Source organism: Fistularia commersonii, chromosome 7 (assembly GCF_037954325.1).
Source record: "Fistularia commersonii isolate RoL2024-O1a breed Wild chromosome 7, RoL_Fcom_v1.0, whole genome shotgun sequence".
NCBI classification, from domain to species: Eukaryota; Metazoa; Chordata; class Actinopteri; order Syngnathiformes; family Fistulariidae; genus Fistularia; species Fistularia commersonii.
Genome location: NC_141290.1, coordinates 574,075 through 590,997, shown reverse-complemented (window position 1 = coordinate 590,997; position 16,923 = coordinate 574,075). Strand labels below are relative to the sequence as shown.

General features: G+C 50.1%; 1 protein-coding gene and 1 pseudogene across 5 annotated transcripts; both read left to right on the top strand.

The window, feature by feature from the left end:
* The first annotated feature begins 3,556 nt into the window (after window positions 1-3,556).
* On the top strand, window positions 3,557-13,842 carry LOC147232294 (troponin T, fast skeletal muscle isoforms-like). 5 transcript variants are annotated; one of them, XM_086149041.1, is made up of 14 exons: window positions 3,557-3,766; window positions 5,929-5,969; window positions 6,898-6,911; window positions 8,343-8,498; window positions 10,603-10,620; window positions 11,231-11,249; window positions 11,719-11,764; window positions 11,847-11,963; window positions 12,064-12,141; window positions 12,238-12,351; window positions 12,443-12,555; window positions 12,635-12,725; window positions 13,141-13,181; window positions 13,458-13,842. In XM_086149041.1, the coding sequence occupies exons 2-14, from the start codon at window positions 5,950-5,952 to the stop codon at window positions 13,492-13,494; spliced, it is 864 nt and encodes a 287-aa protein (XP_086005167.1). In that variant the 5' UTR covers window positions 3,557-3,766; window positions 5,929-5,949; the 3' UTR covers window positions 13,495-13,842. The 5 variants fall into 5 exon arrangements, with proteins under 5 accessions (XP_086005167.1, XP_086005170.1, XP_086005171.1 ...); XM_086149044.1 differs by lacking the exon at window positions 10,603-10,620; XM_086149045.1 differs by lacking the exons at window positions 8,343-8,498; window positions 10,603-10,620.
* A 911-nt stretch (window positions 13,843-14,753) lies between these two features.
* Window positions 14,754-16,479, top strand: LOC147232293 (cilia- and flagella-associated protein 45 pseudogene; annotated as a pseudogene).
* The last annotated feature ends 444 nt before the right edge of the window (window positions 16,480-16,923 follow it).

The window sequence follows — 16,923 nt, the reverse complement described above, 5'->3', positions numbered from 1 at the left end:
GACGCCATGACACTCCAAAAATAAATCCAGAGTGACAGCGCGTCACGGTGACACTCAAGCAGGGACGCCGCGCCGCACAGCGCCACGCCGCGCCGGCCCGCGCACTAAATGTGAGGCATGGGGACCATCTGGGGGTCCTGCAGGGGCAGGCAGCTCTCAGCACTTAAGTTCTGCATAACCGGTTCCCACGGACACCCTGGTCACAAGCGTGAATTCATCGTAACTTTGAAAACATCAGATCTTCTTTTCAAATGGACTCTTTGGATATCGGTTTGAACGACCTTTTATTTTGAGGGGCAGGCAAAGAAATGTGACTGGAAGGGTGTTTCTGGTCAAAGCATGGCCGCATTGATAACCCCCGCCTACGTGAACATGTCCGCACAAGTCAAACGGTGGCGCTACATGTCTGGCGCCAGCTCCTTGACCGTCTCTGTGGAGGAAACAGCTGTTTGAGTCTCGGCCCGCGAAACGAGCAGTTTATCCCTCCTGATACGATGCATTTCAAAGTCTCTGAGAGACGAGAGATTAAATGATTGGATGTCTGTTTCAGAAGCCGAGGGGCTAAACTAGATGTAAGGAGAGGAAGGTTCTAGTGTTCTGGCTCTGTGGAACGGCAACTTTATTTATTTATTTTTTTACATCATCTGATACAGAGCTGCTCTTTCGAGAATTTCATGGTTTAATTCATGTTCAGTTTTTTGTACATTTGATATTTTGCCCCACATATTTTCAGGTAATCTTTGGTTGATTTTTCAAGTTATTTCTCATAATACGTTTTGATTTTTTTGTGCAGATTTTCAAGCTCTGCCACAGATTTGGCAGATGTCTGGCTATCATATTTTATTTCCCGTAGACTTTAGGTATTTTGGGATGATTTATTAATATTGTGGTGTGATATTCCTGTCATATTGTTGGTTTATCTTTTTGGACTGAGGCCTCGTGCACATGTCTGAAGGTCTGTGGTATTTATCAGCCCCACCAAGTGTTTTGGCAGTAAAATCAGCTGCTCTGTTACACAGAGGGTTGGATGACAATCTGGCAAACAACAGGCGGACAGCTGGAGAGGCGAGTTGAAGCTGTTGCCGGGTGATTGCATCGGAGGCAGGTGTGCTGGGGAAGAGCGTGGAGCTGATGGGGTAAAATATGCACACGCACACACACACACACACACACTGCAGGAAAACAACATGAGGAAATGCAGGTAATAAGCAGACCAGAACTGTTTGTCCTGGCAAAAACTAAAACTGGTAGTTTTTCCGACCTGTCTCATATTTCCTATAGTCTCCCTGTGTGTGAGTGTGTGAGTGTGTGTGTGTGACCAGTGTGACACCTGTTCACAAGACTGTTCAAAGCATTACAAGCTTCCAGTTAATGTTTTCCAATTGGGGTCACACCCCTTCTGTTGGTACGTGCCGTTGCCTGACGGAACCTTCTGTCTAATCCGCAACCTTTTGTCTTCATCCGCAGCCTCGTCTACTGCTAGAAGTTCATGCGTGTCCTTCAGTCACCTGTCAATCATATGGAGACATCCAACCATTCACTCTGTCATTCACACCTTCGGGCAGTTTACGGTCTTCTGAACCCACTGTGAGAAGAAGACGGAGAACCTGGAGAGAACCCAGGCAGGAGGACACGGAGAGAACACACAGACAAAACCCAGTAAGATCCCAGCCTGAAACCACAGTGCCATCACAGTTCTGACCAAAGCTCCAGTTTGACCATAATCTTGTTTTCTCCGCCATTGGATTTCCGATCCGCCTTGATGTTTTTTCCGTACCTGTCCTATCGGCACCTTGAGGAGTTATGGGTTGAACCCCTCGGGTCCAGGAAAGGGGCGTCAGGTCAGCAGAGCGTCGATGACCTCATCACGAGGCGTGGACACGTCCCGGTCTGCCAACAACAACTTCTGTCTTATTTGCGTCCCGCAGACGTCTCACACCGACTGGGGACATCATTTGTTCAGGTGGCACCACCTGCTGGAGGGAAAAGCTGCTGAGGTCCCTGGAGAAAAAAATAACCAGGTCTCCGGTCGGATGGTGAGTTGATATTCCAGCTGTATATCCATATTTCTCGGAAATATCAAGAAAGTCTAAGAAGTAAAGAAAGCAAAATAAGTGCATGAAAAATGCTCATCATTCAAGGGCTAAGTTTGGAGAAATCTGATGTTTTAAACGTCGATAACCCAATGGAAATCTTAACAGGAAGAGGAAACATTTTAGAGGGTTAAATTTTGAATTCAATTATGTAGCAGAAGCAATGAATGTGCGAACACATGAATATTGATGATGTCGTGCTCAAAAAATACTCACCGGGTCGCGGAGAGCTGGAGCCAATCACAGCTCTCCTTGGACAAGAGAGGCGGGGTCAACCTGGACGGGTCAGCTGTCAATCATCCAAACACTCATTCCTACACACAAGTCAGTCCTCAATCCACCTGCTGTTTTTGGAGCGCTGGAGGAAGAAGGAGAAGTTGCAGAGAACCTGGAGAGAACCCAGCAAGCCTTCTGTCAGAAGCCAGGAGAACCTGTGAGGCCGTGCTTTTAAAGCAAGAAGTGCATATCGATTTTGAAAATCTCATTTGTGTCCAAGAGAAGAAATGTTCATACATTTAATTATTCAGATTAAAATACTTTCCCTGATGAGTTTGACGTTTAAAATTCAACTTGTGAAAATGTAAACTCACATCTGCTGTGTGGTCCAGATATGTCGCAACACAAAATAAATGGAATAATAATTTTAAAAAGAATTGCAACAAAACAGCTGAAAATCAATGTGTAGAGGAAGGGCTCGTGAAAACATTGTGTCGTGAGTCTTTACACGTCTTACATAATCTCATGATCCCTTGTAACGGGGCCTGCACACCCTGTTAATCCCACCTGGAATTCAAAACCTTCATACAACATATCAACGCTGCGACAACAAACATCAGATGCTCTGAACGCTTCACTTCATTTATTTCATACGTCTTTGTTTATCTGCCCGCACCCGTTGTTATTGATACTTGATAGTGATACTTGATAGATTAGCTTAGCTTTGTTGTCTTTGCACAATTAGCACATTCTCAGATCTCCTCATACTTTCTAGGGTTTTTTTTTTTTTTTCTTAATTTCTTCATTGATGTTTTGTGACACGTTCATATTTCTTCTAACAGCAGCCTTTTACTTGGATCCGCTCCGAATCGGCGTGGAAGATTTAACTCTGCTCCTCCCGGGCCCTGAAAACACCTCCCCCTGTTGGCCCTCCGTTCTTTATTTATATCTTTTATTTCTTTATCTCTCGATTTCAGGGGCGATCGGACTCGTCTTCTGCGATGTTTACGCGAGCGGAGCCGAGAAACCCCAGCTGCCTCCTGACGTCCAGGTCCGCTCTCGCTCTCCGCTGAAATGTGCTTGCCTCATGCAGCCGCCCCAGAATAGCAACCCCTCGGCGGGGCGGTGGAGAAGTTCGAGGGTGAGGGGCGTCTTGGTTGCCCCCTTCCCTTTCTCCAAACTTGAGCCTCCTTCCTTAACGCTCGACCTTTCCATCTCCTTATTGAGCGACCGCGGCTGGAAGGAATGGCGGGAGGGGGGGGAGCTCAACCCGGAGGCGTGAACTCTGCCCCGACGGCGCCCGGTCCTCGCCTCCCGGACCCCGCGTCTCGGCCAATGAGGAGGCCGAGCGGATCGAGTGTCACTATAACAGAAGGACATAATCAGCCCGGCAACTTTGCAGAGCCTTAGAGCCAGTCTCGGCCCGCAGGGAGCTCTCTTCTTTCAGCTTTTCTGAGGTAAGGATGGCGGCAGGGACGCGGGGTCAGGGGGAGCCAGGCGGCGAGCGGCCGGGTCGGACCTCGCCGCGAAGCCGCTCCCGGGGTCCGATGGTTGAATCACACGTGTTTCAAACAAATCCAGCGTAAAACGCTGCGGAGGGCGGTTGGCGTTTCTGTGGCGGTTTGGGTGGAGGCCAGGTGATCCATACCGCAGGGATTTACAGGCCGCCTTTCATAAAGCTTCTCACATCATCTCAAGATGACACCGACGGCCCTCTGCCGTTGCACATTTATCACTAATCCATCGATCACTTACTGCTATTTCAAAATTTTCATCGCTTTTTCCCGGATTTGATGTGACTTTAAGCAAATTTTGCTGTCATTTTAAAGATTTTCCAACTTTCCTACTTTGAATACGTTTTCTTCTTGACAGGTCCATCTCCAGTTCCTCTTATTCTTTAGAAAAGTTTTCTTTTAAAAAAATCCCTTTTTCTGTAAATGCATTTTTTTTTTTTCTCTCCAGTTTTCTGTAATTTCTTGCAAGCTGGAGGTAATTTGCGGGTCGATCTTTTTTTTTTTATCTTAAAAACGTTTTCCAATAAGTATCAAAAAATCATTTAAAAGTAGATTTTAAAACATGAGTCGGAAAATGTAAATTGTTCTAAACTTCCCTGTGATGTTATTGTAATTAAACGTTTCCTCCTGAGAGGGAGTTTTGTTTAAGTGTCCCAGTTGTTCGGTAGCTTAATGGTAGTTTCGCGGTCATTTATCGGAGCCGATTAGATCGCGGGATAAACCGTGATTGGCCGATGACATGATTTGTGAGTTTGGCGCCCTCTAGAGGGCCCCCCCCCCCAGAGCAGCTGCCCGGTTTGACGGAGGCGATGATATCAGGGCAGCAGCAGAGATCCCTCCTGAGCTGAAGGAATCACATTGTTTTGACTGCTAATCTGCTCTCACATCACAGATTAAACCTTCCAACCTCTGAAGGGTCTCAGAGAAGGCGGAGTCCTTTTTAGAAAAAAAAGTCCCATTTTGACGTGATTCCCACCGGCCGAGGAAAAGGGTTTGATATGTAAATGATTTAAAACAAAAAAGAAATAGCGGAGGTGTCAATGTTCATTAGTGGAGCTGTAAACAGCCCCGGTGTCCGCGGCGTGCAAAGCATGAGGATAAACACTTCAACCCCGCGGTCGGGAGCCAAGATGTAGATCCGAAGGCTCCGGCGCCACGCGGGACGGGGGCTCCGCTTCACCGGGTTTAAAAAAGGGCGGCGCGAGGAACCCCGGGGCCACCAGACCTTTGACCTTCTGCAGGGTTTATTTTAATTCTCAAGCAAACTGGCCCCTGTCAGCAGAGGATATGATTGAAGGGACCATGTGGAGGCCCGACGGCCACATAAGGAGATGGAGGTGGAATTACGCGGACGGTGGAAACTAATCTTCGCCGCCGCCGGGTTCGCTGAAACCGGACCCGGAACCCTCGCAGCTGTCCGTCGGAAATAGTTTTTCGAGGCGGTGGGATGGCGGCGCTGGCCCCCCTGCACTAACGAGGCTAATGGGCGACTAATCTGCCGCGGATTAAATTAAGAAACACCGGGGCTGTTTGCTTTTGACCCCCCAGATCACCAGATAAGGAAAGCGTTTAAAAACATCCACGACATTAGATCATTCAAAAGGCAACGATATTTGCTTTAAACTCCGATATAATAAATACAGAAGGTTTCACTGTATTCACCAAAGATTCCATATATCATTGTTTTATTACAAGTTGGAAACCAAAATACCAGATGACCTTTAAGAAACAAGTGTTTATCTCTCCTTTTCAGATGTTTATCGTTGAGTTTTCTGATTTATATTTCTGATATCCTTGCTTTAACGCAATATGTTCATTAAAGTCCATTATGGGAGCTGTCATCAGAAGTGGGGCAATAATAATTGAATTTATATTAATAACAAATTAAGTCTCACTAAATCTGTTCATTTAATTACATTTGAGAGGGGTTTTTTTTTAGTGTCGGGGGGCTGAAATAACTGCGTGCCAGCAGGGTGGGGTTTGTCTGGGCGGGTCCGGAGGGAGAACATATTTAAGACATGCAACTTAATCCTGCACTATAAATACACCTTCTCACCATCCTCCTGCTCCTCGGGATTTTTATTTCTGCTCTCTTTTCTCCGCAGGTTGCAAAGTCCACAGTCACCATGTCTGACACTGAAGAAGTGTAAGTTCCCTCAGTCTGCAGTCAACCATCTGTCACCAGGGGGAGGTTAGCCTGGGGGGGTTCTGAGAGGCCGGACGCATTCGCATTAACATTTAATGTGTTTTGAATTGAAGTATTTATTTGTTTTCATCCAGGATCAGCTTGATTTCTTTTAATCTAATCTACTTTAATCTACCGGAATCTACTTCCAGCGCTGTCTCGGGCAGCTGCCTGCCAGAGTTTCTCCTCACCTTAGTGTCTCTTTCTCCTAAATTCTCTACTTCTATTTTTCTATTTACTTCTTCTTGCTGTAGTAACAATTTAGTGAATTGAATTTACTCCGACCTGAGGCTATCAGACTTTCTAATTCCTCTCCCCTCAGCCGAAGGGACTCTCCAAATCTTTGTACTTTAAGACCTTAAAACACTTGATAGCCTGAACCTTGACAATTTATATTTTATTGTATTTCTTATTCTCCCTCCTTCCTACTATTATCTATTATTGTTGTGTTTTTGCTTGAAACTCTGGCACAACAATTTCCTTCGGGATAAATAAAGTTGTTCTCATCTCTCATCTTTAAACCAAAATATCCGGCGTTTATTCAGCCAAAGGAGTGACTGTCTGAAAGTGGTTTGGAGGAAGAGACATAACCAGGTGATAGTTAACTACGACTGGAAGACGACTCGTCAAGTTCGAACCACAGCCGCCCGTCAGGCTTTAGCTGTTAACTAATCACGAGTTGGCAAATTGAAACTTCACATTCACTGACAGAAGTATTGGGTTCTGTTAGGAGTGTGTGTCCGAAACAGGTGAAGTTAAGATGTGGGTAGAACCCGGCAGGGACCCTGCGGTGCAAACCTCTCCCTCGTGCACGCCGTTACGATTGTGTCACGTGCTCAGCTGTGAATGTCGACCATGACCGAACCTCCTCCCTCTCTTGTGTTTGCAGCGATCAGGTGGAGGGTAAGTGGCCCGTCCTCTCCTGTCCGTCCTAAGACGAGGGTCCAGGTACAGTCCGGAGTTCCATGCTAAAATCACACCTTTTTTTTTTGACCCTTGACTCCTAACCGGTTTTCCGTCCACAGTAAAGAAAATCAAAAAATGAATCGGCAGAGTTTTGGCTCGACTCGAGCCGTGGAACTCTTCTCGCTCTCTTGGCCGAAGCGAACCGCCATCAGTATTCATCGTCCGGCTGTAGCATGGCTGCAGACGCCCTCGCCGCCGACGGGCCGGCGCGGAACGAGCCCCTCGGGAAAAGAAAAGCCCGTTTATAAACGAGCTATCGGGCGAATCCGCGCCGTCCCGTCGGCCGCGAGACCTGCGGCTCTGCATGTCCCCGCGGATACGATCCCCGCCGCCGCCCCTCTGATGCCGTGGCGCTCGGGGGGGTCGGGGCGGGGGACCGTGCCGCCTTTGCTTAGCATGGATCCCGGGTGTACCCGCCTCTTGTGTTCTGTCAGAACCGGGTACAAACGGGATCTTTTGACAATGTACTTCTGCTCCTTTTTCTTTCTCGGACGGACGTGAAGAATACGATGGTAAGCCGCAGCCTGCAGACCCCCGATGATAAGTCTCGCTACTAATTGTAACGGTCGCTCTGGACGACGTGTGTTCTCACCTCCGGCCTACGAATTTTCACTTCTTTCGATTTTTAAATTTTCCTTGTGGCATGCTGGGTAACACTAACGCTAGCTTCGATTGGCGGAGACGCAAGTTGAAAATGAGACTTTTGACAGGACCGTGACCTCCTCCCCCTTTGTCTCTGGCACACATAGTCGCACTCATGGATGTATTGATAAACCCCCCCCGAGCGCAGCGACCGACCGAGTAGACGAAATATAAAATCGCGAGCGCGGCCGTCCCCCGTGTAGAAGTCCGGAACCTGCGGCGTGACCCGAAAACATTTCTTAGACAGGAGAAAGGGTTTGTTTATTTTGTCTGTTTGTTGTTTTTGTTTTGGTGGCTACCGATCTGCCAGCCTGTTGTCTTGGTTCCCCGCCCTCCATTGCAGGGAACATCTGGTAATCTGCTTCCGGAACTCGGGAATGAGCCGCCTTCGAGCTCGTCGCGGTTATCGAAAACCATTTTTATCCCGGAAAACGAATCGGACGCCGCGTACGATACATCCATGTTTGTGTCGCGACGACTTCCAGATCGAATTGTCCATCGATGAGTCGATAACTTATCTTTTCCTTCCGTTAACTGCTTGCTTCCTCACCCGCCTCAGCGCTACCTGGCGGCAGCCTCCCCAAACAAAAACAACTGCCTCACATCTCCCCTTTTCATCTACTCACCTCCTCTTTCCCCCTTTCCCTCCCCTCATCTCTCCCGCTTCCATTAACCCCCTCGCCGGCCCTCCTCTCCCCCCATGGTGACTCGCTGCATGCCGTGTAGAGGTAGAAGAGGAGGTAGTAGAAGAACAAGTAGAAGTAGAGGTGGCCCCTGAGGCGGCACCTGAGCCTGAGCCTGAGCCAGAACCAGAGCAAGAGCCAGAGCCAGAACCAGAACCAGAGCCAGAGGTAGAACCAGAGCCTGAGCCTGAGCCTGAAGGTATGTGGCATGGAGGAGGGAGGGGGGAGGGGAGGGGTATTCTGTCATCCTTTCCCAGCCGATAGATGCACTCCTCCGGATACAGCCAGCCAGACAGACATCCTTCCCTTCACCGCGTCTGCTAATGCTAACGTTACCTTCCTTTCACCTCTGGACCGAGTCCAAAGCCGTTCCGCCGGCGGCCGATCACTGCAGACCGTGCAAAAAACAGCCCGATATCTCGGAGAAACGGTATACTGAAGAACTATACTTGTTAATGACGGGACATGTAGTTTTTAATGCAGTGAGCAAAACAGTCACCGTACTTGACAAGATGAATTCCAGAAAGTTGATTGGAAAACGGTAGACCAAACCATCGCAAAATATCAATAGCAAAAACCAGCGAGAAATCGAAACTCAGTGGAAAGTGTGAAAAAATGTTAAATGATAGGAGTCCGTTCAATAAGATTGTGCTTTTAAAGTCGAGAAAGTAAAGTTAAAAGTTCATTTGTCAATTTTACCGCTTAACCAGCACGCGGTTTATCTTCTCCGGGTTCATGTTAGCTTGAAAGCCAACGCAGGATGGATAGAATCAGATAGAATCGTACGTATTGTGAGAAAAGGATGGCGGCTAAGACAACCAGTCATTATCTTTACAGATAATGGTGTCGCACTCCGATTATGTTTCCACATTTAATTCATTAAAACTTCAAGATTGCAATAAGTAGCAACGCGAATGCTAAAGTGCTAAAGCTGGCCTGCGGTTGCGGTCCACCAGCCGTGTCCTGGACGACATGTACTTCTGTAAAGCGTACATGCTCGCTTCTTCATCCCGTCTGTCAGGAGGCTGATGCTAGTTCAACGCCGCTGCTGCTTCTAAAGCCAACGCAGGCTTTCTTGGTTTTTAAGTGGAAACACTTTTTTTTTTTTTTTAATCCATCTAGTTCTCACGCACTGTGAAAATGTTTGCACATTTTTTGAGCAAAGAATTTACATAGTTGTTTTGCCATCATGGAAACAGGCCGCTTTCACAGTTTGCCGTTATATTTCACCGGGATCGAGGCTCTTTTTTTTTTCTAAATTCTCAAAATTAAAAACAAAGAATGGGACGGAGACCCAACCGGTATCCCCTGGTGCAGCGTAGTGATGCACGGATCGCCACGGCTGCCAGGAAAAACAGTAAACGCTCAGATCCGTAGGCGGCTTCTGCTCCATCGGGCGTAAAAGAATAACTCTTATGACAGATAAAATAACATTTACATCCGTTCGGTGCGACTAAAAATATCATTTTAGCCAGAATTAGCTAGGCTTCCTGTTGGGTTGAGGGAGAAGAGTGAGATACGCCGCAACCGGCCAGTAAAAATAAGCCGTAGCGGGCGCCGTCCCAGCATCACGACCACAATCCTTAAAAATCCACGAGGACGGGCCGGGGCTTCTGTTGAGATAGGACGTTCACTTCCTGTTCACCGAGCTGATGATTTGAAAGATATCTCGGAGAGTGAAGAGAAGATAGCGCCACCGGTCTGGGATCATGTGACTGCTGTCGTAGAGACGCCGTGTTTCCACCACAGGTGCCGTTTGAGCGACGTGGGCTCGCTGTCTCCTCCTGAGGCCTTAGTCCCAAACGCAGGAGCTAATCAGTCGATCTGCAACGACGTTTTTATCCATTTCCAAGAAACAGTGGAGCAGATAAACACATGGATCTGCAGGGACACGAAGAAACAGCTGATTCGAATTATTTGTCATCAGAATTCAATTAAAACAAGACAGGAATTTTAAGAATATCGATAGCAACATGGGAAATTGAAGAAATGTAGAAACTAATAATCTATTTTTACAAAGAAAAGAAAGATAAAACTGTAATGGACTCCAGTTCCCTCTGGATATTCTTTGCCTCCAAAACTGCACCTGTGGTCTTTTCTGTTTTTTTTTTTTGTTGTCCCAGCCATTTTGATTATTGATTATTGATTATTGCGTAGAGCCTCCCCCCCTCCTCCTGGCTGGGAGGCGGGGGGGACGAGGGATTAGCCATGGTTGTGTTGAGCAGGTTGACTTCACTGCTCCCGGCGCGACCGCTAACACTCTATCTGTTCTGCTTTTTGTCCTGGATGCTTGCTGCATGCAGAGGCCGTTGAAGAGGAAGGTATGTTCATTTCTTTATAAAAAAGAAAAACAACAAAAAGACAACAAAAAAAATGGTGATTGAATCTGAAAATCTGTCGTCATGGTTTGGGATGTCTGTACTCTGGGGGGGTGGAGAGATGCAAACAGGCTAATTGGACGGTTCCTGAGCCCAAACACACACCGACGTCAATGTTAGCGGAGGGAGGTGGAGACAAAGGGTGAGAGAATATGAAGCGCTAACAGCGACCCCACCTGTAATCGTGCTGTGTGCCTCGTCATCTGCATGGCATGGCGCCGCCAGAACCTTGGGTTAAACAACAGCGAGGAACCCGGGGCTGGGCAGGGGGTGGTGTTTGGCCTGCTTGTTCTGTAAAAACCCAAAAAAATGTCAAGAAAACAAAAGACGCCCCAGACAAACGCACTCAGGTAACGACGAAGGAGCTCTTAAATGCATCACATAGTGTGATAGTGTGTAATGCTGGAGCGTTATCACCCCGGCCCCCCTCCTCCACCCCCGTAGCTGCCCCTCTAACCCCCGCAGCTCAGAGCTGAAGGTGTAGAGCCGCCCTCTCCTGGTTTCTAACCCCGACACCTGTGCTTTCCCCTCCTCATCCTCCCCGGACCCGCAGAGGAGAAGCCCAAGTTCAAGTAAGCGTCCCGCCGCACGTCTCCGCCTCGGGGCTGGGCCGCAACCCTGCCGCTTTCTGTTAAACCTCCAAAAGTTAGGTTTTAGGCTCGCCGTCACTTTAAAAAACAAATCCGAAGATAATTGCGCTCAACCCTATCGGCCTCAGCGTCACCGTTCTCTGTGACAAAGGATCACCTTTTTTTGTATTTTTGCACGGCGGCTCTTTGAGCAACGCTATTTCGAAGCTCTGTGAGAACGTACGGCGGTATTTCAGTTGGAATTTCTGGGTTCCGTCTTCATTTGAACAGGAAATTAAGATGCCTGCGCTCCGCAGATCCGTTTCAAAAGTAACTTCCAGATGTGAAAATCGGTTATGTAGACGCACGATCCCCGGTTGACTTATGGGATGTCGCCGCCCGGCCCTGAGGCGGCCTCCGGTCGTTCGGCTTCTCTGTGACCGTCCGAGCGGTAACGTTGACCCTCCCGCAGGCCCAGCGCTCCCAAGATCCCCGACGGTGAGAAAGTGGACTTTGACGTGAGTATCGCCCCCTTCCCGCCCCCCCGAAGCCGCCGCACGGTCCGGGACGTCCCACACGCCTTTCCCTCCGTCCCTGCAGGACATCCAGAAGAAACGTCAGAACAAGGACCTGATCGAGCTGCAGGCCCTGATCGACGCTCACTTCGAGTGCAGGAAGAAGGAGGAGGAGGAGCTGATCGCTCTCAAGGAGAGGATTGTGAGTGAAACATAGATGTTGAAACAAAAATGTAATATATGGCTCCGAACGTGAAATTGTGTTTTTTCTTTTTTCAAACAACTTTGTGGTTTCCCTGCAGGAGAAGCGTCGCGCCGAGAGGGCCGAGCAGCAGAGGGTCCGCGCTGAGAAGGAGAAGGAGCGCCAGGCCAGGCGCGAGGTGACTCATCCGATTATGAACACGCGTATTTTTTATTATTTTCATAACTGATCATCCACGCCTCCTCATCCTGGTGGTTCCCTGTGTGTGAACCAGGAGGAGCGGCGGATCAAGGAGGAGGCTGATGCCAAGAAGAAGGCAGATGAGGAGGCCAAGAAGAAATCTGCCCTCTCCAGCATGGGCTCCAACTACAGCAGCCACTTGCAGAGGGTCAGTCACACACACACACACACACACACACACACACACACACAGGAGGTCGATGATGGCTAACATGCTAACGCAAGTGTTTTAATACCAGGCCGACCAGAAGAGAGGTGGAAAGAAGGAAACCGAGAGAGAGAAGAAGAAGAAGATCCTGGCTGCCAGACGCAAGCAGCTCAACATCGACCATCTGAACGAGGACAAGCTCAAGTAGGCCTACACACACTCACACACACACACACACACACCAAGACTGGGTTCCCGGGACTCACCTGCTCGTGTCCTGCAGGGACAAGATCAACGAGCTGCACGACTGGATGTGTCAGCTGGAGTCTGAGAAGTTCGACCACATGGAGAGACTGAAGAGGCAGAAGTACGAGGTGAGAGCTGCCGGTTTCCAGGAAGGACCAACACTTAGTACTTGATGTTCACTCGAGGTCCGACGCATGAACTCCAAAGGGACTTTTACTCATTTCTAGTCAGAAAGAAGACTGAAATTTTTCATTCAGAATGTGAGGTAACAAAACGTGTTTTGTTTTGGCTTTAACATTTTGATCTAATTTGTTCAATACATAAAGATTATTGTCTCTGTAATAGTGAAATAAATCGATATTGAACCCTGTTTTCCCCCCAAAATGTTCATCTCAGAAATGATAGATCTTCTCATTTTTATTGTTATCATTATTGTTGTTAGTATGGGACATTTTCAAATGAACTTTAGACTTAAAAAAGTGATCCAGAAGGAGTTTGTCCTTGGGTCTGAAGGACTAAACGTTGTGCCGTTGCTTCCATCAGGTCACAACCCTGCGCAAGAGAGTGGAGGAGCTCAGTAAATTGTAAGTACGCCTCTGGAACGCCGCATGTTAGCGTTGAGGAACCAGAACGCCCGCTGCATTTCATTTTCACCCTCGACCACGGAAAAATTTGTCTTGAATGGGCCTGAAACAACCCTGTCAGGAAGTTGTTGTAATCTCTACAAGAGTTCTTCTAAACGCTAGCCTCCCAGCATCCCTGCAGGAACGACGAGTCAAAGATTTCAAGCTAAAGCCAAATTTGCAAAGTAAAGTCGGAACTCTGACGCCTCTGCTTGTTTTTAATGTTTCCCATCACAGCAGCAAGAAGGGAGCCGCCGCCCGCCGCAGAAAGTAGACGTCGCCGCTTCTGCCGCCGCCGCCGCCCCGCCGCTCGGACACCGAACCGGGGGAGGAGGGTCTCGGACACGCGCCTGACAAAGCAACAAACACACACACACACACCTGCCGTGGCGAAAGCCGTAGCTCGGAAGAAGAAGCCAGTAACGCTGCGGTTCCATCATGCAGCCGGGAGCCCGTAGCTGCTGCTCTGTAGGATTAAATAAAAAAAAACTTGATTCGCCGTCACGCTTCCTCGCCACCTTGACTCTCTGGTTCTCAGTATTTTTGTAAATAAAGTGTGACTCTTCAAGCCATGTGCTGCTGAGATGTGTCATTCAGAAAACAATAAAACTTGACATTTCAAGGCGTGGAACTTCAGCTCATCTGTTCAACAGGCTTTCCAAAGTCATCCAGGCTGGTAGTTCAAGCACACAAATACTCTGGCGACAAAGCAGTCGCTAAACCAGCAAAGTTGAACATGTCGTATTATCGGTCCTTTTTTTTCACATTTGTAAAAGATTTGTTCTGATATTTCCGCTGATATTATGGATATAGTTGCAGTTATTCCTTAACTCCACATTGTCAGAGGTGGAGGAGGGATTTCATTGACACCCAGGATCTGAATTTAGTCAGAAATCCTCTTGAGATATTTTCAAAAACAGACATATCTGGAAATACAGTTCTTGCCGCGGCAGGCTTCTTGCGAGCTGCAGCATCAGCCCGGGCCAGCAGGTAGCGGTGTCGTGCTTTTGCCATCAAGACAGAAGAACCCAGAAGAAGAACCGAGGCCTGAACGTCCTGAAAGATGATATTTGAACGAAAAAAAGCGGGGTTTCTTTTCAAAACGTGCTTTTTCACATTTTATTCTTGTCTTCTTAACGGAAGTTTCATTCACTTTACATGTTTGACATTTTTTGCAGCCTGATGAGCCTTTACCTCATCCGCTGCCTTGCTTGTTCTGTGCAATCGTTTACGGCATTACAACGCCGTGCTTTTCCTCCCCTCTTTCTCCATGCGCCATTTGAGCGGCGGTTGGCTGCGATGTCACACAGCTTTCCTGTGAACGCGTCTGCGGCCGCTGTCCCGGCAGGCCGAGGGCCGCTATGATGCTGTGTGACGTCACAGACTTGTCATATTGTATAAGGAAGTGTCCACACAGCGCGGGCAATTCACAGACACACACCGGCACCGAGCGGCCGTCCACCGACCCGGGTTTCAGTTGACGTTTTCGGCGCCCGCCCCCTCCCCCCGCGCCACCCAGGCCTCCCCCGCGCCATGAGCTCCACCAGCTCCAAAACCGCGTGGAAACATCGGCGGTACCGGATGCGAGCCCCCACGGCGCAGGTGAACGACGACCTGTTCGGGGGCGCGGCCATGATCGGCACGGCGCCGGAAACCATCCTGCTGCTCAACAGGGATCACATCCGCACCATCCGGGTGCCGCGCAAAGACCCGCCCGTCCACTCCACCGTCCTGCCCTCCGACGTCTTCAAGGAGAAGATGCTGCGGTGCACCGACCCCCCCAAGGACCAGCAGGCCCGCCGGATCAACGAGGAGAAACTGGAGGCGGCCAATCTCATGAAGCAGAAGATGCACGAGGCGGACGTGACGCGGGAGAAGACCAAGGCGCCCACGCAGGAGGAGCTGGAGGACCGGGAGCGCGACCAGCGCCTGTTGAAACGAGCCAAAAGCCTCCTGCTGGAGGAGGAGGACGAGATCAAGGCGCTGAACAGGATGATCCTGCGGGCGCACTGCAACGACGAGCGCGACGCCCAGGTCCAGGAGAGGAAGCAGATCCAGCTCGAGCAGCTGGAGGAGAAGAAGCGCCTGGACAACATGGTGGAAACGGAGAGGGTGCGTCTCTCGGAGAAGATGGAGCAGGTGGAGGAGCTCCGCAAGAAGCAGAGGTTCAACGAAATGCAGCTCATCCTGGACCAGATCAAGGAGCACGAGCAGGAGAAGCAGGTCCAGCGGGACCTGATTGAAAAGGAGAAGCGCGAGTTTCTGGAGACCCAGGAGCGGATGAGACGGGAGGACCTGAGGGAGCTGGAGAAGAAGCGGGAGGAACAGCAGCGACTCCAGGAGGAGGTGATGCGCATCAACTCGGAGAGCATCCGGGCCAAGCAGAAGAGGAGGGAGGAGGAGCGGCTGGCCAACCTGAAGGACCTGGAGTACATGAAGATGAAAGCCAAGCGCGAGGAGGAGCGCGAGGAGGAGCAGAAGAGGATCATGAAGGAGAGGGAGCTGGAGCTGGCCAGGCTCCGGGCCGAGCAGAAGAAGGCCCTGGACCAGAAGGCGGAGCAGGACGTGCAGTACGCTCGCCGGGCTCAGGCCCTCAAGGACCGCGAGTGGAGGGCCAAGCAGAAGGAGCTCGCCGTCAAGAAGGTGCAGGAGGACGAGAAGCTGCGGGTGGCGCGGCTGGAGCAGGTCCGCTGCACCGAGCGCCACCTGGCCGAGCAGGCCAGCCTGCAGAAGGCCGAGTTCGAGAGGGTGCTGAAGGTGCAGCAGGACGCGCTCAACAAGTTCAAGCAGGACGAGGCCAACCGCCGCCAGAAGGCGCTGATGTACGCCGAGAAGATCCGGCAGCAGATCAAGGAGCACCAGCGCTCCATGCTGGCCGAGCGCAAGAAGCACATCATGGAGATCAACAAGCTGCGCGAGGACGAGCAGCAGAGGAGCACGCGCCTGGACGAGTGCAAGCAGCAGAAGCTCCACGAGCTGAGGGCCGCCGGCATCTCGGACAAGTACTGCTGCGAGGTGGAGAGGAAGTGCGCCAGCAACGCGCTCGCCGCCCGCCCGGGACCGCCGACGCTGCGCGACAACTCCCAGATGCTCTCCCAGTACAACTTCCCCACCTACGAGGACAGGCACAGCAAGGTGGCCTTCCACACCGCCCAAAGCTTGTGATGTCACGGGACCCGGGCGACGTCGCTCGTCGTTCCGCGACATCACAAAGGGGAGAGCGGGGCGAAGTCACGTCTCGACGGAACGCGCCGGATTCACAGAAGTCACAGTTGGCTCTGTGTAGCGCTCAGACAGGGCCTCGGCGGGGCTGTTAAGTTCTTAAACTGTATTTGTGTGGTGAAGAATAAAATAGACTTGACATGGTTGAGCGTTTCCTCTCGTACCGCCGTCCTCTGTCCTGAAGGGAGAGGGGAAGCAGTCGGCGTTCACCGCCCAGGACACCCGGGAGCCCCGTCCACTTCCTGCGCCATCCCGTCACGCGACGACAGCAAGTAAGTGCAGCCGGACACCCGGATGGACTGTAGCCCCGGCCCTCAGATGCTACGATGCCGTCATACGGTTCCCTCGGTTCCGGCGAAACAAATTTACGGGACGGAGGCGCCAAACGCTGGTTTTAGTACATCTGAGCCGCCGTGTTGGATCCAACAGTCATTTACAACTACAACACTTAACAATAAGCAGCGATTCGCGTTGATCGCGA

Bases quoted from the DNA above. Each gene is read 5' to 3' on its own strand.
- LOC147232294 (XM_086149040.1), top strand. From the start codon at position 7,512: ATGATAAGTCTCGCTACTAATTGTAACGGTCGCTCTGGACGAC. The intron at 7,555-8,342 runs GTGTGTTCTCAC...CATGCCGTGTAG, and splicing joins TAACGGTCGCTCTGGACGAC to AGGTAGAAGAGGAGGTAGTA. The intron at 12,142-12,237 runs GTGACTCATCCG...TGTGTGAACCAG, and splicing joins AGCGCCAGGCCAGGCGCGAG to GAGGAGCGGCGGATCAAGGA.